This window comes from Amphiura filiformis, chromosome 18 (genome assembly GCF_039555335.1).
Source record: "Amphiura filiformis chromosome 18, Afil_fr2py, whole genome shotgun sequence".
NCBI classification, from domain to species: Eukaryota; Metazoa; Echinodermata; class Ophiuroidea; order Amphilepidida; family Amphiuridae; genus Amphiura; species Amphiura filiformis.
Genome location: NC_092645.1, coordinates 7,179,737 through 7,202,871, shown reverse-complemented (window position 1 = coordinate 7,202,871; position 23,135 = coordinate 7,179,737). Strand labels below are relative to the sequence as shown.

At 36.8% G+C, this 23,135-nt stretch overlaps 1 protein-coding gene across 1 annotated transcript; it reads left to right on the top strand.

Moving 5' to 3' along the window:
- Positions 1-1,169: 1,169 nt before the first annotated feature.
- LOC140139805 (uncharacterized) lies at positions 1,170-21,768 on the top strand. The gene is made up of 11 exons (XM_072161538.1): positions 1,170-1,341; positions 2,085-2,309; positions 3,511-3,591; positions 4,667-4,803; positions 9,279-9,384; positions 12,597-12,680; positions 13,465-13,785; positions 14,743-14,955; positions 15,946-16,032; positions 16,465-16,546; positions 16,923-21,768. Exons 1-11 carry the CDS (start codon positions 1,257-1,259, stop codon positions 17,686-17,688), a joined length of 2,187 nt encoding a protein of 728 aa, XP_072017639.1. The 5' UTR covers positions 1,170-1,256; the 3' UTR covers positions 17,689-21,768.
- The last annotated feature ends 1,367 nt before the right edge of the window (positions 21,769-23,135 follow it).

Here is a 23,135-nt window from a genome sequence, read left to right as displayed (position 1 = left end):
ACCCCGATCCCTTATTTTTCTTTCCAACAAAGTATGACCCCCCAACTTTGGGATCCCCTTCCGAAGAAAGTGATAGCCCCCTAAATATAGAACAATCATCATTCTGTTCAGATATTACTTTAATAGCACCTATACCATTTTTTTGCTGATATACTACAGATATTTTCATTTACAAAAATTAACAACGTAATATTTGTAAGAGAGGATGTTTACATCAGCTCCACGTGTTTAAAACCGCGAATCTGATTGGTTAATAAGCTGCACGTAACGTGAAAGAAGCTACGCGTAGCAGTTCCACGCTTTTGGACCCCTTGGCTTGCCATACACGTCCTCATTTGCTGCGTTAAAAACATTGTTGGCATTTGTATTTTATAATAGTTGTATTTTTATATTGTGTTTTGTGTTGCCTTTTTAAGGCCCTCCTGCCTGCTTGATGGCCTGCCAACGCAGGTTTTCAGCGTGTCCTGGGGGTGTTCGTACATTCTTTTGTTAATTTTGATGTATTTTTATGATGTGATTAATAAAGAATGATTGAATATAATATATTTTCTAGAAATTAACAAATTTCAATCTTTTCCCATAGCAAAGGAATCGTAAACTCAAATAAAGCTTGCTCTGATCCAGTCATACATAAAAAGTGATTTACTGTTAAGTTTTCCTTAATATGGTTCACCTTGTGGTAATTGCTGGTGTTAGGGTTAAATAACAAAGACCTCAATCTAGGAGAATACATGTTATATACCCTAATACTAATTAAAGAAGAAACGAAAAAGTAGAGAAGATGAACAAGAAAGTAACTTGGTACCCCCGGGACTCGAACCTTAGAACCAAACAGCTCCAAACATAAGATCACCGACAGTTCTAAAAGTATCTATAGCAACGACGCTACTACAGTTTCCCGGATGATAGTTTTCATATAGGCCACACTTTTCTAAATGGTGCAAAATAAGAAAACTGGGTCGTGCATGGCTAAAATCATAGTGTGAAATTGAACATAATAATAACAGGTCTAGTTTCAGAGATTACGTATTTCTGTAAGTTTTCACGCACTTTTGAAAACGGAAACTTGTTCAGCGCTAATTGTGTTCCGGTATAAGACTCTCTGTTGACAAATATAAGTTCAGAGCTGTTGTTGGCTGTGTCCTGTTAGCGTGGGTTCCTTTCAAATAATTACATGAAATAAGTGTAGTATCGTGATAAAGCAGATTAGTTAAAAACCATTTGTTGAGGACACGTCTACATGAACGTACCTAATAATGGCTGAAATTAACAGCGTGTTTGTGTTTTATTTCATGATATTTGTAGCCGCGTCACGAAAATCGCATGCAATCAACGATTATGGTATGTAATGTTATCTTTTTGTAATTTGTAAAGACCGATTGAATATCATTAATTAATCTTAATATTGTTTCTTATTCATCAATATAATCATTTTATGTTCTTGCTGCTCTTATGATTGATTGTGTAATGTCCTATGCGCATCGGCCAGACGCGTATACTTCAAATGACGACATCGCAGTTGTACTCACAAAGGCTTATGGGATTTACCGAAAAGGTCAATTTTAAGCTGCATGTTAGTACCGTTTTAATATCAAATTCAAGCCTTGTTAAAAGTGATATTATACAGACCGCACCGGTATAGTCGCTGTCCGACTAAACACTCCAAGTGGGACCCCAATATAAGGGCCCCTCAGGTAGGAAAGCAAATTATCGTGCCATGTCGCCAAGTTGACTTCGCATGGTAATTTATTAGAGGGCATCAATTTTTATTAATTAATCTTGCCATGTTGCCTCACATTTTTGGTAAGTTGTCTTGGCGAGATAATTTGTATCATCAAGTTGATATAATGCTGATAATAAGTCGACATAATTATCTTGCCAAGTCGTGGCACTTAGGCTTCCGTGGTATTTGTATATTCAAATAATTCGTGTTCGCACTAATTGGGCCGGGTACTGAGTATCATTATTCTACAACACAGCGGTATGTATTAGTGTATGTTATTCTTCTTTTTTGTTTGAGTATCTGCTGCTGTTGCTATTGTCAGTACATTATTGAAGATGGAACTCAATTTGTCTTCTTACAGAAGAGAATGATGTCAGATTTAGCACCCCGATAGGTCAGAAAGATAGTCGTGGGCCTATTGAGGTACTGCGTCAGGACAAATGGTCATCAATCTGCCGTAACAATGAAGATTATGGAAGAGAAGCTGTGGTCATTTGCAGACAGATGGGCTATGTTGGCGGGTGGCCACAACATTACACACAATATGTCAAACCGTCTCTTGCTAAAATAGTTTGCAAAACAGGTGGTAAGAATTGAAATCATTGTTTGTAATTAATCTCAATATCCTTAAAGGAGATTAAATGGGGGTGAACATGCTCAGGCTCTAGTAGAATTTGGTATTTGTGCTTTTGTGATATAGAGTGAAAACAATTAAATCTGATTACAGTTCTTATCTGCTCTTATCTTTTTTTTTTTTTTTTTATGGAGGGTGCAGATTGTTTTTGCCATTTTTCATAATTTTCAATATTTCGCCTTATGTCAGTTTCACTTTAAGCCATCTAACGGGACTAAATCGTACTTCAATTTGGTCTACTTATGTGTTCATAGTGGATATGTACATATTGTCTCCATTTCCGCGGTCCTGTATCCTGGTTTAACTTTTACTTCGCTTACAACAAACGGAATAAGACATGAAAACAACATTTTTTCATTTGCTTAGTTTATCACCATGGAAAATTTGAATGTGATGCTACTTGCAGAAACGTAGATTTGAGAGTGGAGGTATATTTTTTACATTAAATATTGCAAAAGCAAAATAAACCACCGGGAGGGTGGTGTCACATGATGAAAACACATTGTTAACATACTTGTTAATGTACCGACGGAAATATATTTTTGACAACCGGAAGTTGTGAATTGTTCCATTATACCTTTGCTACATGCGGTGGTCAAATTTGGTCTTGGGCATTTTTACTACTGACTCAAGAAGCATAGGTCACAGGTAAGTCAAACTATACTTCTTCCGAATCCATCGACATTATGGTGAGGTTAAAACAAGATTCTACTAATTTTGAAATTTGACCCCTTATAACCTTTCACCCTATGGTAAGACATCTCTGTAGAAGATTGATTTAGTCACCTAGTATAGTTATTGGCCATGACCCATAGGACACACCTACCGGTGTACAGGGTGTATCAAAATAAAGTAGGCCTATACATTTTGAAAAATACCACTAGATTACTAGGTATTTGGTGTGAATGCCATGTTGAGCAGAGATGGCCGTTTTTAAATTGTTTTAACCTATTGCTATGGTAATTAATCCTGTTACATCATCACTTCTACAGCGAATTATATAGTATAAACATTTTCGCTTATAAATAATTCGACTAACTGAACAATTGACCTTGTTTTCTAAGATACGCACCTGATATAATCTGAGTTCCAATAGTTGCTTGGAATTACAAACAAGGGAATTACTACATTACAATTACTTTATTTATTTCAGATGAGCCATCGATAACATCATGTGATGTAACTGACCCAATAGAGTGCATCGGTAACATAACCATTGGAGTCTGGTGTTATAGTAAGTACACATAAACATCATCTGGTTTCTTTCGGCAAATTTCGGTAGCAGATTACAATACAAAGCTTTTTAATATGTGACCGTAAACGACGAATTAGCCGTAAATTCCTCACCCGGTCAATGTTGTTTTATTTCGTGTTTAGCAAATATATATCATAAGATTTAAAATGGTATATTTTACTTCAAACGATATCCAGAAGCTGGGTTTATGGTTTGTTGAACTTTGCTCCTTTAACAAAATGGTAGCTTTTTTCGTTTCTACATGTGTCTTCTTTTCCATATTACTGGTAATAAATATCAAACAGTCATAATTGGCGGTCTTACAAATCATCCCCAAGTCAACGAGGTTCAGGAATATCCTCTCATTGTCCTCTCATGAACAGGATTTAGCCAAACAAACAAAGACAAGAGATATTAAGAATTCTATAGACATCTAAGATAGAAGCTTATTTTCCTCTTCAACAATAGGATTATTGATTGGTTTAAAATGAGATACATGTCGCGCCCATTTGAGGTATCGATGAATACGACCATCATGAACATTTTACACTGTAACTCAGAATAGAATTTAGGACATTCACGGGTCATCATTCGTGCTGTACGGTCACATATTAGGGCATACATGCAGGAGTATACAGGACTCTTACTATTCAACATAGGGGCCAAGTACCCTTGTATTATACTCAGAGGCAAGAGCAGAGGCTATCAATATAGCAACACAGTGTATCCTGAAACCGCTTTAATTTAAGAAGCGGCTAGGCCTTTGTTATAAGTGGGGCCCAGTGATAAGGCTCATGCACCAATGTAAAGGTATGTTGCTCAAGTGCTGTGGGGGTACCATATTTGTTTTACATTACTTTTTAAACATTTGGAGCCCTGTGCCCAAATGTTAAAATAAAGGGCCTTCTGGCAAACGTCACATCTAGGGGTTAAGCAGTGGCGTAGTCATGATTTTTGCAGAGGAGGGGGGGGGAGAGGGGCAAGGCAAACGCATACGGTATTTAAATAAGAACAAACTGATGTTGAAACGATGAAAGTTTTTAAATAGCTGTTATCATAATCATACTTTGTTCAGATGACACCGGAGCAAGACTTATAGGCTATGACGCCCCCAATGCTGGTAGAGTTCAAGTGCAGTTTAGCAACAAATGGATGGATGTGTGCTTCTTTGGAACTCAATATGATCGTACATGGGAATCGAGAAATTTACAGGTGGGTGATACATAATGTCACATTACTTAATTATGGCACAGCTGGCAGTCCATAATGGAAATCCCCGTTGTGTTAATTAAGTAGATTATAATAACCAATCAACGCGTCGCATCTTTTAGGAATGCGAGACATTTATTCAAACCTGCATACTACTTACGTTGACCAATCAAAGCGCATATCTGATGTTTACATGTTTCCATTTATAAAGGCCATTCTGCGCTGGTGCATAAATTATGATAAAGGCTAGAGAAGATGAAGCATGAATAATGCAATTTTATTTTGGAACGGATCTGATTTCATTTTAAAAGCCACAACCATTGACTTTCAGCTTAAAAGCACAAAATGCTAGTGTCATCCCACAATAAACAATAATGCAGCCAGGATCAGCTCCGCGAGTCGCGTTCAGGTCACTAAGGCAAGAAGCTATTAGTTCCTTGCCAAGGAGAATTTCAACTTAGCTCCATTTTTTCACAAGAACGATGAGTGACTTCTCCAGGACTCTAACTCGGATATAGTACCACATTCCTTATAGTGAGCGTTTTTGGACTATATATTGTGATGTACCCTCAGTAATTTAATTGAATTATTTAACATTGTTTACAAGTTGAAAGTATGTCATGAGAAATACATACATACATACATACATGCCTACATACAATAGGCTTTTATATAGCGCCATTTCAAATGATCACAGCGCTCAAAACAACAAAAACATGATAGAATATAAGCAAAAAGTTCACAAGAACCAATAACAAGCAATTATGTTTCTGAAAACAGAAATGTTTTCAGCCCTTTTATGAACACTGGCAAAGAGTTGGAGGAGCGGACTGAAACAGGTAACTGGTTCCACAACTTGGGAGCTATGAAAGCAAAAGCCTTATCAGCGGCAGACTTAAATGAACGGTAGTGGAGTTTGGGCACATGCAGACGAGTGGCATCAGTGGCAGATCGAAGTCCTTGCCTTCCAGGGATGTATAATGTCAAGGAGGATGCCAAATAATCTGGCCCCAAACCACCAAGGCACTTGTAAACATACAACATGGCTTTGTAGTAGATTCTCTCCCTCACAGGCAGCCAGTGCAATTCGTGGAGCAATGGTGAAGCATGGTCTTTCTTGGCTGCAAGAAAAATAATCTTGGCTGCCCAATTCTCTAGTCTTTGAAGACGAGCAATTTCAGTGACATTCGAACCCAAAAGTAAGATGTTACCATAATCCAATCTGGACAGAATGAGTGAGCGAACCACATTGTTACACGTATCAAAGTCTAGATAATGACGAATGCGAGAGATGTTACGGAGATGGTAGGTAACGCTGCGTGAGAGAGAAGTAACTTGGGGAGACATGGACATTTGGCTATCAAAAACGACACCAAGGTTACGCACAGTCTCAGTTGGCTCAATCACAGTATTACCGATGTGAAGTTTGACAGCAGGCATGCGGCGTTTGTTGAAAGGTGACAAAGCAAAAAAAAATTCAGTTTTGTCATTGTTCAGCTTTAACCAATTACACGTCATCCAACTTTGAATATCACTAATGCACTTTGTAAGAAATATGAGACAAGGGGAAACACCTTGGAAGTAATCATGCAAGAGTTTGTGTGTTATGGCATGTTTTAGGGGATTCCCCTTCATTCATCAAGTGATCAAAACAAATTGAATCATATCTAATTTTAGATTGTTTGGGGGAAACCCCTCTTTATCTCTGGAAGATTCTCTTTATTAATTTCAGGTATATTTTATTAAATGTCATAGCAGTAATAAAACACTGAATTGCGACACAATTTACAATTTATAAACATCAAAATTTACACATTAATTAATACAACATAAAAATATATATCTATGTACAATTTCAAAGTAATATATTACTACATCAAAAAAAAAACATATTTAAAAGAAAAAGGAATTATAAAAACACAATTTAAATCAAATTCATAAAAAGTCAAAGAGGTAAGAGTAGTGCACTGGTAGGGAGCTCAAATATTGCACACAAAAAAACTTTCATATTGAGTTTTATAATGATACATGAATATTGCACACTGTTTTGGTGAAAGGTTTTTACTGAGAATATACAAGCTATTAAACTGCACTTTAATAAAAGTTAAAGGACACGGATGAAAATAATGCAGCTAGCACAACAAAAATTAGTAATTTAGGAAGTATAGGAGGGTAGTTCATTTAAAAGACTGGTAAGATAGGGCAGTGGGCTGTTCTTGAATCGGTCAGTTTTGAATCGGTATGGTTTGAATTTTGCTTGTTTCCGGAGTTGCATACTTGATCTGAACTTAGAGCAGGGGAACCACCTTGAGAATCTTTCAGAGCTGCTAGCTTTGATAGCAAATTCCTTGCAGATATGAATTCTGCGGTCCACAAGAGATTGAAGGTTGAGGACTTCCAATGCATCAGAGTAGGTTGTATAATCTGATGAAAGGATGCAACGGCATACACGCTTCTGAATCTTCTCAAGGTGGTTCACCTGCTGCTGAGTGAGGCCAGCACTCCAGAGTGGTGCAGCATACTCTAGACATGGGCGGACATAACCTTTGTAAACGGTAAGGAGATCTTCTTTGTCAAGCCCGGCTCCTTTCAGTTTTCTGAGCATGAACAGCTTTCTGTTGGCCTTAGTGTACATTGTATTTACCTGACCCTCCCACTTCAAATCCTTATCAATGATAACTCCAAGTAGTTTGACCTTATCAACAACCACAAGATTCTGACTAGAAATACGGACTTCCACGTTGGGAGCAGGTTTTCTACCAAAATGGACTTGCATGACCTGACATTTTGTAGGATTGAGCATCATCTGATTATCAACAGTCCATTGGTGCAACGAGTCCAGGCTTTTCTGGATCTTACTAGGTTTCCCATGGCCCCTGCTTTCACCTATGGTCAGGTCGTCGACATATTTCCATACGTGGATGTCCGATTTCTTGTCATTCTCTTGGGCACTGTTGATAATACTTAAAAATATTATTGGGGCCAAGATTGTACCTTGTGGAACCCCTCCCAATAATGTTTCCCATTCAGACAGACTATTTTTATACTTAACTCTTTGTTGCCTACCAGAAATGAAGTCGGCCACCCACCGCACAATAGATGGTGACACACCCATGCTCAGGAGATTTGAAACAGCAATGCTGTGGTCGATGACATCGAAGGCTTTTGAGAAATCTGTTAGTACCAACGTACTGATTGTACCGGATTTCTCAGCCTCCGAGACCAACTGGTGGTAAACATCTATCAAGCAGTGGGTAGTCGACATACCTTTCTGGTTGCCATATTGCCTCTCATCGACCTGGGATTGAATAGAATCAACAACAAATTTGGAAACCTTGCCTTCAGCTATTTTGGCCAAGTTTGATGTAAGTGACACTGGTCTTAATTTGTCAATTGAAGGGGTGTCGTCTTCGGAAGCGGGATGACATTTGCTTGTTTCCACTGTGATGGCACTACACCTTCTTGAAGAGAAGTATTTATGATGTCTGTGACAGGTGAGCTAAGCTCGTAAGCAAATTCTTTTAAAACCTTCTGAGGGATGTTATCAGGGCCACCCGCTTTCGAAACCGACACCTTCTTCAAGTCACCATAATCTTGGGAAAATCCATTGGATTGTGAAATGGATAAGATTTGGGAATTACCCACAGGAAGTGTTGTAATATGATAGAGTGGCTATTAATAGATGTGGGTTTTGGTTGCTATAAAAAGCAAATGTCAACATGTTTATTACAAAGACATTTAATTATTATGAAGCAGTGAGCTGTGTGTGTATGGTGCAGCAAAATAGTCACAAAGTTGAATATTGAATCAGCATTGGAATTATAGCGAAGGTGTTATATTTAAGTGTTTAACCGCTGAACGGAGAAGATAGTGTAGCGACATCCCGAAAATTCGTCGTCATGCTGATAACTGATTCAAAGCTTAAAGTCTGTCAAGTAGGAGAACTGCGCAATTATTTTGGAGAACTGCGCAAGGAGTTATAAACGTGTTTGGAGAACGACGCAAGGAGTTTAGTATTTGGGAGAAAGCAGCACCATTTTCGTGTGAGGATTTTATACGCAAGGATTTATAAATGCAAGTGTACAATGGACTTCGCTGATTTTTGCAGGAAAAGTAAATAAGGATATATATAATACATCAGCCGTCCAGAACATTGCAAAAACTCTAGAAGAAGACTGCTGGTTAAGTACTGAGTAGTTAAAATATTATTGTGATTGTGTGATTTTTTTATGTGCATTTGTTGTCATATATTACTTTCAATTAAAGACTTAGATTTTGTTAGCTTAATCAAACAGTGTATTTGTGTTGTGCATTCGTGTGAATTCGGGTAAACGGTGATTCTGGCCTTGAGTCAAGTACGACTCGTAACAATATGCTTTAATAGCTCGATAGCAGGCAGCAAAATCTGTATACAACTTGATGTTTATAAAACGTATTATCGTAAAATTACTGTTTCTACTTCATTATATCTGCTACAGGTTCTTTGTCGACATCTGGGTTATCCTGGATTAATGTTAACCATGAATGTCACATCAATGTCTTCCAGCGGTGTGGATGCTATTGATGATTTTAAGTGCCTTGGAGGTAATTATATAGTTTTAGTTATTTATTTAATTTAATTTAATTATATACCAAGTGTATTAATGGAACTAAATTTCTTCAAGCGACGTTCAGAGATTCGTTATTGCATGAACTGGCGAACCACAATTTTCCTAAACCAGTATGCTTCGGTTATATATATAAATGCGCTTTTCATACGAACGTGACCACGTCCGCGCTGCCATAACAGCTTATAGACAAGTCTCGAAGTGATCTTCTACATAGCGAGTGGTCTTTCTATACATTTGAATGCAAAGGCGGAACAACATGAGACTGCTGTGCAGCAAAATTGTCTATTTTGTTCAACTTTCTGATTATATATATTGTAAACATTTCCGTCGTTGAATATTTTTTCCGTCGTCAAATACTTTCAAAATGTTGTTTTTGATAACATATTACACCTGATACTTAAATGTGATGATATTTATCTACAGAGTTCCTATCCCTTTCTGTATATTGGTCAATGCATGAGGATTTGGTCACGTTTGCTGGTCTTGTGTGTTTATAAAAGCGCATTTATAGATATAACCGAAGTACACTGTAAACCTGTCAGTTAATATCGAACTCTTAAATGAAGAAGTCGAAAACATTGCCAATGAACATTGCTAATTTTGTACATAATTATTTTGATCAATTCATGGGGAAGTTAGGCAAATAATTGTGCGAACGTCCATTACACTGATTTCAAATACAAAATAAGTGTACGAGATCTAGGTAGCTTTAAAAGGTTTACAGAAAGATAAATAAACATGATTGAAAATAGTTATTATCATACCGTAAACGTTCGCCTAATGGCGCTTTTGGATTCTTAGAAATGTGAGAGCGCCATCCTTGTAAAATCTCAACAGCATTAAGGATACGTGTATGTTAAATTGAGCAACCTGGACATAATGCCTCAGAAAAAATATCGTGACATGACCCAATACTTTTGGTCACTAGGTTAGTTGCTAGAGCAGCAAATGTTTTGGGGTTTCTTCAGGTATTCTTTCTCAAAGTGCCATTGGACTTAATTTGTAAATCGATTCATATGTTATACTTAACTCATTTTGGTAAATCTTTTTATAACATTGTAATTTCTTCATATTTTTTAATATTCTTCAGTTCAAAATTACACCCTTCTATTGTCTGACCCGTTAGCTCAGTCGGTAGAGGGTGCGCCTTGAATGGTGAATGGTACTTGTTCGAATCTTGATTTCTGCCCCCACTTTTATGTGAAGAAGGGTCAAGAAATGTTTTTGGATTTTGTCCTTATTTTACGAAAGAATATTGTGAATTTTTTTTAAATTTAATTTTAATTTTCTTATTTTTTTTTATAGATAAATAGGCACTGCGAACAAACGGCAACAAAAACCGCTGACAAAATTTGCTCCACCTGCTACTTATCAATGCATGATATATTCCACTACAATTAACAGTTAAATGACCTTTGAAAAATAGGACGGCCTCAATGTTTCAAATTGTGTAACTACATTACTTTATTCATTTATGCATTATAAATGATCAGCTATTTTTCTTTTCTTAAAAGGATCGAACCCAAGTAGATCAGACCATTGATCATATAACTATCAGACCACGAAGTAGTTACGTAACTCCGTGATGGTATCGGAACCAAGCACTGTTTGTATGGCGATCATTACGATCACGCTATTTTGGTATGCCTTTTTTGTGTACTGATTGTTTCGATCGTGGTTCATTACTTAAGCGCGTGATCCCGTTGATATAGTAACATTACGTAACTTCGATACCGGGCTTCGATACTGAATAGTTGTTGAGTGCACATAATATGGAAAGCCATTGGGGTATTGTGTGCCTTCCAAAGCGCCTTATAACATGTTCTTATTGTGTTGTGGAATCCTAGCCAGTATTCAATGATAGCTATAGAGGCCTTGCGTTTATCGATTGGCTCCAAACAAAGGATTTGAACCGGTTTCTTCCCCGTAATCATGGCGCAGTGCAGTCCATTCAATCAAATGTTGTCATCAACCTATTTGATGGTAGTGCATTAATGTGTGTGAGCAGAGAGACGAACTGTCGCGGTAGATGCAATCATGCTTTAGTTGAATGCATTTGAGTAGTCCGCCATATTTACGGGATTCTACGTCATATGCACAGCCTCTATTCCGTTGGTCCTTGTATGATTTTGTTTGTTCACTCATTCAAATTTTACTTATATCATTTGAAGACTGAGCCTATTATGATACATCCTCCGTGGAACAGTTTCAAGCAAATATAGCTAGGGATTATTGGGGCAGAGGTTATCTTTTGAATCCTCTTAGAGGGCTATCATGTTTTTTCGGAAGGGGGGTCTCAAATTTACAAAAAGTCTGCGTCAATAAAATTGCGCACCCCCTATTTCGGCAACAAAAATTTTATGATCCCAAACCCCAAAATTGTATTGAAATCAGTCTTTTTGAATAAAATAACACACTTTCTGTGGTCATCGTGTAACTCCCTTCATTTTGGTCATAAAACATTTTATGACCCCCTCCTATTATTCTTTCCAAGACTTTTATGACCCCCGTATATTTGGGACCCCCCCCCCCCCTTCGAATAAAGATATACCTCTTATGACCACTGATGCATAGGAAAGGACACTTGCGCGAATTGAAAGACTTGTCGCACGCGACAGTTCGTCTCACACACATAACAAATACCTATACAATCAAATAGGTTCATTACAACATTTGATTGAATGGATTGAGTTAGTCTAAAATGAAACGATAAAAACAAAGAATCATGAAAAAGACACATACAAGATAAAAAATAAAATTATATAAAAATCTTAAAGATAAAATCAAGAAAATAGAGAATAAAATTTCCTCAAATCAGAAAAAAACATTGACAGACATCATAATCTGTCAGAAATTACGGCAGGAGATTCGAACCATCAATCTTCTCCACAAGTTCTCTTTATCCTCGCACGATAGTCTAATGCTCTGCTCACTGGGCCACAACGTATCAGGTGAATGATTACCGCATTATCATGAACAAGTTAGTTCGATCTTGTTCATAATTGTATGTGTCGATAGGTTTCACCCTTTAACTACACGTACCCTTAATGATCAGTGATAATAGTCGGCTTTTACAGGGATGGCGCTCTCTCATTTCCATGAACTCCTTAGCGCCATTAGGCGAACGTTTACGGTATATAGTGTGAACTCTGTTTTTTCTTGATATTTTTCACAACCGAATAACAGATGAACCTTTGCTACAGAATTGCCTCCCCGACTTACCAACAACTGGATGTTCCGGAAATCAGTATGTGTTCTCTTCATGCGCTGGTATGTTATCTTGCTTCTTCACGGCTGTTTAATGCATATAGAAATGACTTCATTATTAACTAAATGCAAACTATATATGGCGCTATGTATCCTAAATCAAATTTTATAAACATATTTTATCAAACAACAAAAGTAACTAAATAGCGCCACCAATTTTGGCATTAATACACATACATAAAGCTTTAAAAAATACTCTAAAAGTGAACATTTTTTTGTAAAAGAGGGAAATTTAAGTTGAGAACGACTCAAAAGCATCTGTATACATTTGCACGATATCAATTTTTATCGCTATTTAAGCCTATAATCTGGTTATGCATGATGTTTTGTTTAAAAAACTAACAAATGATCCCATCAAACAACCGTGGTTTACGATAGGAGCAGAACTGTAGACGCCAGAATTATCTCGCATCTTGATTAACCGTGTACTCCTATGGTTCCAGTTTTAAGCACTCCTGTAAAAATTAGTAAGAGACACGTAAAGATATTTTCCAAATTCGTTGCACAGTCTTTGATACTCACCTTTGCACGATTCAAACGGTTCTGTCTTGGATAGGGTTATCATGTGGCATTTCAAGTGCTATCGATGATCAAAAGGCTACTTTTTGGTTTTATTGGCACCATATATTATCCAATCACAGGGACTGCCTTTTGCGGAGAGCGAGATCAATAATTGCTCTCTACTATCTCCTTAAATATGATAAAGGAGAGCGCTTTTTAGCTCTCTTTAGTTGACCATTCTCTCCTTACATTTTATTGTAAATGCTCTAAATTGATTGATTAATAGGTCCCGGCTATATAGGCTGTTTTCTAGAACCAACTCAGGGCGATTATCTACTACCCGACTATCCTGTAGGTGGCGACGGAGTGTCACGTTGGACCCACCACAATATGACGATTCAAAGTTGTATCGTGAGCTGCATTGAACTTCCAGGAAATATGCAATACGCGGGACTCAGAGGAGGAAACGAGTGCTACTGTGGCAAAGAGGAACGTGAACAGGAATTTAGTATTTATAAAAAAGATGACACAAAGTGCAATATGCGTTGTGCTGGTAATCATAATGAGATATGCGGTGGATCCAGTAGTTGGCTGTCTATTTACGATGGTGAGTAAATACGCAGAGGATGATTTAAGGAAGCCCCGTCATGCACTTTAAAAGTGTTATCACTAAAGTTTCAACTGCCACTTTACTTTTCAATTCCCAGTGCAAAACATGTTGTTTTAGAATTGTGTGTGAGCCATTATTACTTGGTCGATTTCAGAACAAAAGTGATGTATACATAAAGGATAATTCACACCTTCTGTATTATAACATAACATGTTAAATCGACCAGCATTTTGAATGTGTTTTTATTGTAAATATATCTGTCTAAATTCAAATTCAACCATGCACGTCTATGCAGTGAGCGAGCAGTGGTGCCAACCCAGTGGAGTGTTGGGTAGTACTTAAATCATCCTCTGGTGAATACGTAACTCGTATTTGATCCGCATTCCCGCATTCTGATAGCAGTAGCATGTATTTATGAAGTAGGGTTCGATTCCTCGCAGCGCCTTAAGTGAGCATAACGCAATAACTGCAATTCCGTACTTGTCCTCGAAGCGGGGTATTGCGCATACTCAATGTTCCTCACCTGATAAATTGCACACCAATGCAGTACATGATTTGTACTTGCGCGTGGTAAGTCCCTAATTTAGTTTTCCTATACCCTGAACAGTAAGGTAGTAGAGCGGGTTTGGTGGCCACGTGTTCAGTTCAGTCTCTCCTTTATGTGAGTACATTGTAATCGTGAAAAAAAAAGAAAAATGGTTGAGATCGTCTTCCTCATCAAATATTATGGCTTTAATTACAACCTATCTAAAAGTGCCCACATTACTGATCAGTTACAAACATTGGCCATATTTTAGGCATCGGAATCTAAACTAAAACCGCTGACATAATGAATTTGCTTTTGCCTATTATTTTGTGAAAGACCTATGCGGAAATAACCCAATCAGATGTATAGTAACTGAAATGTATTTAAAATACCACCACAAATGACATATAATCTGTATTTTATCTCAGTTCGTATTGGATTTTGTAATGATCCTGGATTCCCTGAAAACGGACGGCGTGCATTGAATGATATCCCCGAAAGGCGAATGTTTGCCTTCGGTAGTTTGGTTACATATGAGTGTTTTCTTGGCTTCATTCTTGTGGGGTCTCCAACTATACAGTGCGTCATTGGCCATTATTCTAATCAGTCGGTATGGAATGCTTCAATCCCTGTATGTATGGGTAAGTTACAGTATAGAAGAGATGTCACCATTTAGGTAGTACTACACCACTTGATAAATTTGTTACTAATTTTGCATTTTTCTCAAAAAATAACTGTGCACACAAGTTGTGGATATTATAGGGGCAAAGAATCCAGTTACTTCACTGAAATTTCAGTGACTCAAGACAAGCGGTACGTTATTTATGATAAGAATGTACCTCATTTCTTTACCTATATAACTATATAATGAACCACTTGTCTTGAATCAGTAAAATTAGAAAATCAGAAAATTAGTAACAAAATGTATCAGGGGTGTAGTACCACCGTAAAGCATTTTGCTCCTAAACTTGGTTCTCTTGTGCAAATTAATAATCTTAAACTATTTTTTCACCGGTGCGTTGTGTTATCTGATTGACGATGATGTAGACGATGAGAAGGCGTTTTATATGATACAGTTCCATGACCACGATGACTGCGTAAGATCTGGAATATGGAAGTTCAAAGAATTGTTTTTGTGGCCGTCTATAACGTCATCTTCAACGGGGTGTCTAACGTCATGTGCTTCTGGACGCAATAGTTTAATGACTTGCTATTTTTCAAATCAAGTGTAATTATTTGCTTATTAACATCGAGATATTTGGAAAATAGAGTTGATTGTCGAATAATCATGGTAATTAATTGAATTTGGAATCACACGAAGGTCGTTTTTTCTGTTCAGTTACATATTATGCAATAAGATTAAGGGCTCTGGTATGAACGTTTCTTTTCTTTTCTTTTTTGAGGGACATGAGAGACATTCATTATTTGATATCATAAGAACATTCTCTTTATTCAGAATGCATGCAATTCGATATGTCTGGTGTGCTCTTATGTCCCACAGAAAATACTGCCCAAACGTCCATACCCCAGCCCTTAACATACATACATACATACAAAGTATTTATGACACGCTGTTTCATAGATATCACAGCGTGTGTGATGAAGCAACTTTTGTGCCTTAATTCTTTTAGAGATTCCATCAACAACTACAAATGTCTTGACAACCACACAAGAGGAGGCCATCGATCTCGTTGCTCCACGATCAAATAATGCACCTGGCAAGTATTATAATTTTTGTGTCTTCACTTCATTATACTTTTGTTTTTTGTTTGTTTGTTTGTTTGTTTTTTCGTTTCCTTTATTGGTGTTCCTTTGCGTCGTTCTTTCTGTTTTTCTGCTGAATCTTATTCTTTACTCGTCTTCATTTTTACGTACTTTCATTTCTCGGTGTATTATTCCGAATCTTCTTCTAAGCTCTGCTGCTTCTCGTCCTTCTTTTCATTCCTATATCCTCGTCCTGCTCCTTGTTCTTTACATTCAGTACATTGGCCTCAGTCGCTTCAGTCTCTGTATGCTACTTTGCCGCACTTATATCATTTGCTAACGTTTGTTATATCGTCACTTGATTCACATTTTTAAATGTAAAAATCCTGTTAAAGTCATTGCTTTACCAGGTTCCCTTTGTATTTGATTCCTTTCTTCGTCTTTAGGGTCAAGATTACTGATTGGTGCTACAGTAGGAGGCTGTGTTGTTCTTTTACTTGTCGTGGTTATGATCTTCCTCATTTTCAGGTAAATTTGTGTTTTATGTGCATAATAAATATAACATAATCATAAATAATTAGAATAGATTAAATAATAACCAATTGCATGAGAGCCGATTTAACCAATTTCTTATTTTAAAACTACTGCAAATAATGAAATGAATATAAATATTATAATTTCACATATCTAAGTTGCTCTCAATTGAATTATGTAATAATAAACAGTAACGCTTTATTTTTTATCATTTTAGTTATTTGAAAATATGTGTTCATTTATTTACAAAGTAATTTTAGACAAATTGATTGATTAATTGATTGATTGATTTAACTTTTGATTGATTGAATGAACAATTTATTGATTTACTGATAGATTGAATTTATTTTGTGTACTTTTTTTAAAACAGAAAACAGCAGAAGAAGGGCAAAACGACACAGGCTGAAAATCCCGATTCTTCTAATTTGAATGGAAAATCTAACTGTTATGGACTTGTTCCTGATGAAACTAAGCCGGTTCAACTCTCGACCCTGATGAGAAATAGCGAGAGATCAGCAGCAGGTAATGAACATGCGCATGAACAAGTTCCTGATATGTACGAATACGCCGAAGTTAACTGCGATACGGATATACCTTCAAATATGCCGGAATATGATGTTGTTAACAAAGAACCAGACGACTCGACGAATATCCAGGCGTATGATGTTGTCAATCCAGACGATAATCCCGATGTCACTACAAATATTCCGGCATATGATGTGGTGAATGACGAAGAAACATATTGCGACATTAATTTACCGTCCGAAGCAGACAATTTGCCAGAATATGATATTATAAACCCCAACCCCTCCACTTCCGGGCAACTCGAAAGTACTTCCGGAGCGCTGGCGAAACGAACAGCAAGTTTTCCATCCTATGCCCTGGTTAATAAGAAAAAGTATACCGACCAAACAGATGCTTATACCTATGCCGATATTGGTGATATTCCACCCCAGATTAATGGGGAAATACCTGGTTCCACTGGCAACGAAATTGGCGGGAATCAAGTAGGATGGGCAGACAATGCACTTTATGCTGAGGCAGGTGCCGGTTGTGATGAAAAAGGAAAAGAAGGAATCGCTGTCGAAGAAAATGAAGAGAATGGTTGGGCGGAAAATTCAATTTATGACATTTGAGTAGACATCGACAGGAGCTATTGATTACTCAATATATAAAATCTACCAAAACAATATTGTCCCATGATTTCATATTTGCGATTATATACAACAACCACATAGTTACATATATTCTTGTTGCTTGATTGGTTAAAACCGCTTCACGGGGCATGACATAGTTAAACTTTACTTTAGTTGAATTTTTGTTCCCATGACAACGTATAGTATACAAATATATACTGCCATGAGAGGTTCTGGTTAAAACTATGGGCCCGAGGTGAGATCAATAGTACTATTTTCCTGAGGGGCGCAGCCCCGAAGGAAAATAGTACTTCCACTTTGCCTTCATTCTTTGCCTTCATTCATGTCATTCATAGATTATTTGTACAAAGATTAGTGAAAAGATGTACATGTAAAAGATTTATATGTAGGCCTAAACTTGAAGGCCATCATGCATCGGGATAGGCCTCCGTACGCACGGCACTAGGCCGGCTATATCTAGGCGGCCGGCGGTCCAAGACTAGTCTCGCACTGTCAGTGTTTGTTTTTAAGCTTACCATGTCAGTATTGCTCTGAATCTGACTGTGTTGGTCTAAAACACATTCCTGCTCTAGAACTGGTAACAATTCAAATTAAACAGCTGAAATCGTGATCTTCGTCAGCAGTAGCAGCCCACCCCAGCTTGATTTATATTTCGTCATTTTTGTGTTGTCGTTTCTCGGCAGTGACAAAATACTCTCATAGTCAATGTCGACGTTCAATGTTATTGTTATGCTTTATGGACTGCGACGCTGGGTAAGCTGCTACCCGTAAATAGTAAATATCCAGAAGTACTATTTACGGCTTGAAGGTACTATTTACGGACGTAAATAGAACTTTTTTGCACTTCCTCACAGAATAGTGTGTTTATTTTTGATCACGTGACACACTTTTAACCAATCAACTATATTGACAAATACAGTAGTTACGAAAATCATACCGCACTGTTAAAAAAGCTACAAAAAAAAATGATGTCTGAGGTGTGGTTTAAAGGCCAAATGCTATTGGACCTCAACACGTATTACTCGAGTTATTAACATATTATTGATCTCTTCCCATATATTAGAACTATAATACGTATTATGTGCATATAATAAGCTCTTCTTAATAATATTGTATTATACATGTTAGTACTCAGAATTAATTATAGGTTTCAGCCATACTTCCCCCATACTTGACATGAAGGTGTACACCAGTGGCGTAACCAGGCCGCTCCTACCCGGGTTGACTGGAGAAAAGGTGAATTTTGCCGCCCTTTCATCAAGAGGCAAAAAGATTGACCCAATATGTTTTGGATGGTTTGAAAAAGTAAAGAGCAAAAAAAAACCCGAATATAGGCACTAGCAACCCAAAAACAATTACCATTTGTTACACAATTAAATTTTTTTACATATATTGCGCCCTTTTTTTCTTTTTCGTCACCCTTGCTACTAACCCCGGGGATCCCGTCCCAAAAGTCCCCATATACGCGCATGCACACATTTCATTTCTGGCCGAAGAATTATGTTTAGAATACAACTATTGAATGTTTATGAGTACAATGGTAAGAATATTTACATGAGGTAAAATTGGGTTACATTCAGCGAGGCTTAGCCGAGTTGAATGGAACAGTTCATATTTCACCGAATGAAAATATTCTTTTCATGTTTTATATAACTCATATATAAATTATGTTTCCTCCACTCAATTTATAAATTATCAGGAAAACATAATAAAATAATAAAAATATATCAAGTGTATTTATTTTAGAAGCGACACTCACACCTGTAATAATTGGCGAGTCGAGGTGTTCACCGTGCTCGCTATACACCGAAATTTCCAGCGTTGTCAAGGTAGTATCGCGTGAGTGAAATGGAAAATGGACTATTGCACTCCGCGTGTGCAATAGTCTTTTTCAAAATAGTAAAAATAATCAATAGTAATTGACCAATTAAATGATAAGAATCTTTGTTATATAAAAGTAAATGTAACTGAACAAATCAATTTAAAGTCAGTATAGCATATAGATATGTCAAGAATTGAACTGGGAACCTGTCTTATGCAACTGCTTTGATAGGGTAATTGTATTTTTCCAATATATAATAGTTGCAAATCCTGTGGATATCTTCAGAGGTAAAAATACAACGCATCAATTGTAATTCGAATCTCCACTATATTTAAGGAAAAACGAAATCCAATTTATTGGCACTAAAATTCTACATTTGGTTCCATAGAGTACCGAAGTGTGACGTCATAAAATTTTCTTTTTTGCATTTCAGCATTTTCATGACCATATTTCAGTAGAACATGATGAAAAACATCCACAGTCCAAATTTGGTGGGAATCGGATCATGAGGGCCCGAGATATGACCGCATGAATACCTAATTAGCCTCATTGAAATCAGTGTAAATTGGCCTGGTTCCAAACAGTTATGAACCAGGCCAATTTACACTGATTTCAATGGGGCTAATTAGGTATTCATGCGGCCATATCTCGGGCCCTCATGATCCGATTCCCACCAAATTTGGACTGTGGATGTTTTTCATCATGCTCCACCGATACATGGTATTCAAAACGCTGAAAATATTTTTTGTGGCGGAAAATCATAACATTTTACACAAAAGATGCTGTTTTAAGCTTAACCATTTCAGATGCTGAGTCAATGGATACACTTTAACCAAAATTGAGTGCATAAGTTTAATGACATTTTCAAGAGCCCTTTTAAAGAAGGTAATCATGTTGTTTGAGGACACACGCTAACAGCTTGTAATCATTAGGAAACGAATTTGGAGAAAACCTTCTGCTAATAAAATACTATGTTGAGCCACCAGCCTGGGTGGCTCACGCTCCAGTAATTTCAGATGATTGAGCTCAGTAATACATCAAAGAATGTATTCCAATTCATAAAAACAAAATAATAGACAATCAGCTTATCGGATTAAAAGCTTAGAGGGAAGGTCTTGCTGCTCAGCGAGTGTTTGTAATTATCAGTAAGTTTTCTCCAAATTCATTCTCTAATGATCATCTGTGGAAAAACACTGAAATTAGAAAGCAAAAGCAATTTTCCTGTTACCCTATCATGGGGATGAGACAGAAGATGAGAATTCTTGTCCAATTTGCCCCGAAGGGTTTGGTAATATAACTTAGGATATTTAAAAATGTGGGATAGACCTATGCTTGTACGATTGGAGTTCAAACAATTAGTAAGTTTTAGCAGGTTAAATATTACATGAGAGACAAACATATGGAGCAAAAAAACAATATAATATAAAATTTATAAGAAAATTGGCATTGTAAAAGCTTATAACTTTGTAATCAAGTATGCTATGGTATTATGAAGGATTTAAACAATAACACATTTGTTATGCACATTAATGCAAATTATTAATCTTAATCTGCAAAAAACAAAGACAATTTTCAGGTATAAAATGGGGGAAGCAATGAGTAAAGTGGTATTAAAATGACTAGAAGTGGGATATAAACCCAGACAGATGCTACCTTGCCCACACATCGTAGCAGAAAAAACCTTGTGATCGTATGCTCCGTAGCAGGGATCAATAGTCGGGATGGGCATCTGAAATGACGTAACCAAACCGGAAGATGTAGCCTAGGTCTAGACAATAGGCGGATTAGCGGCCATTTTGTTTCCTACATGATGTTATTCACGTGTCGATATACTATAGTACACAAATATATAAGTTAACTGGTTTACAATTTTTAAATTATATTTTGAGTATGCAATATATTCTGTAGTAAATCGATCAAATGACGGTGATTGTTCAGGTATTATATGCTTGATAGAGTTAAACTTTCTGACCATCTAGTCTTCTCCTCCGCCGTCAGTGTGATTCCAGTCACTCCACGTACCGTGTTGCGAAGGTGGAGGAGACTAAAGCTGTATTGACGAACACGCATGCGTTGAACATGCTGTAGCCTATGTCGAACAATAGCGTGACGTAGTTCCCGACATTGCCCCTATGAACAGGCACCCTCCTGTTCCTAGCCAAATGATAGATGACATTTTATTAACTGAAGCAAATAGGCACTCAACCGTAACGGTTAATAAGCTCCTGAATACTGAAATGCTTTATCGAAATTAATACCAATTTAAAGCGATATTGTGGATCAATAAACTTCATAGCTGAGAACTTGACCTCAAGTTGTGGTCTATATGAGTGTTTATACCTCAAATGTTAAAATTAAAGCAGTAAATTGGTTGCAGTGAACTCTTCTGTTTTACCCTATTTTAACCTAAAATTTAAGCAACCACTGTGAACACCCGCACATCAACCCCACTACCAACATCAGTACCGTAACGTTACACACCCATTAACACACCCGCAGCGAAAACACATAACATAAGAAAACTACATTGAGAAAGAGATGTGAGAAATATTATCTTAAAGGCCCATTCAGTGATTTACTCATCCAGGCATGGATCCAGGCGATCGTAAAAATTATACAAGTTCATATTTTGCTTTGGTACCTACGTCATTGTCATAGATGTGCTAACATAGCCTGCTAGTGGTTCAGCCGAAAGCTGACAAATTAAGGCATTTTACATGAATCTGTAAATTAGCAACATGTATTTGAATGGGGTTTCAACATAGTCAATACTGCTATTTTCTTCGTTTTTTGCCAAACCTTTTCATTCCAAAAATATCAAGTGACAATTTGAATGATTTATCCTTCACTTTTAATCAATTTATAAACAATTCCAAAATTGGCTTATTTTAAAATCGATCGGATAGATCATCGAGTCACGTGTGAATGATCGCATTAGTACCTCTAATAAGGGATGAAATATAGTAAATATAATTAATATTGCTTCATTTTAACTGTTTTATTAATTAATTTAAAACTATAACAGAGAAGTCTGCGGTAGTCGAATTTAAAAGAGGCACGTACATTTAATTACAAATAATTATGAAATATAACTCTGCTCTGATGCGATTAATTGTTCACAGGATAATAATGGTTCATGATATCATATATAATATTGATATTATTACTCATTCATAAGAAGTATTAATTCGCAATAGCTCCACAGATGAACTCCAAAATCAATTCTGTAATTAACGTGCGGTTGAAATAATACATCAAACTATGGATAATATGGATTTTCTTCTTTCCCGTGATGCAATATTGGAATGTCGCAACATTCAGCAAAGAACTGTATTGGAAGAAAAGCACGATGTAGACGTGGATAATTGCTTAAACACAACACATAAAGACATTCCGCACTTATGTAGTCCGTCCTAAAGCAGCCAAAACCTGATTTTGCTATGACAATGTGATTGGTAAGGTCGTGTGCAGAATCTTATTAGCTCCAAAGTTGCTATCATTATCAAACACTCTAAATTGACAAGGTTTGATTAAATTGATACCAGTATATGAAATTTGAAACCTGCAGAGGTGAAATGCATAGTGCGACCACTGACATAGCCCA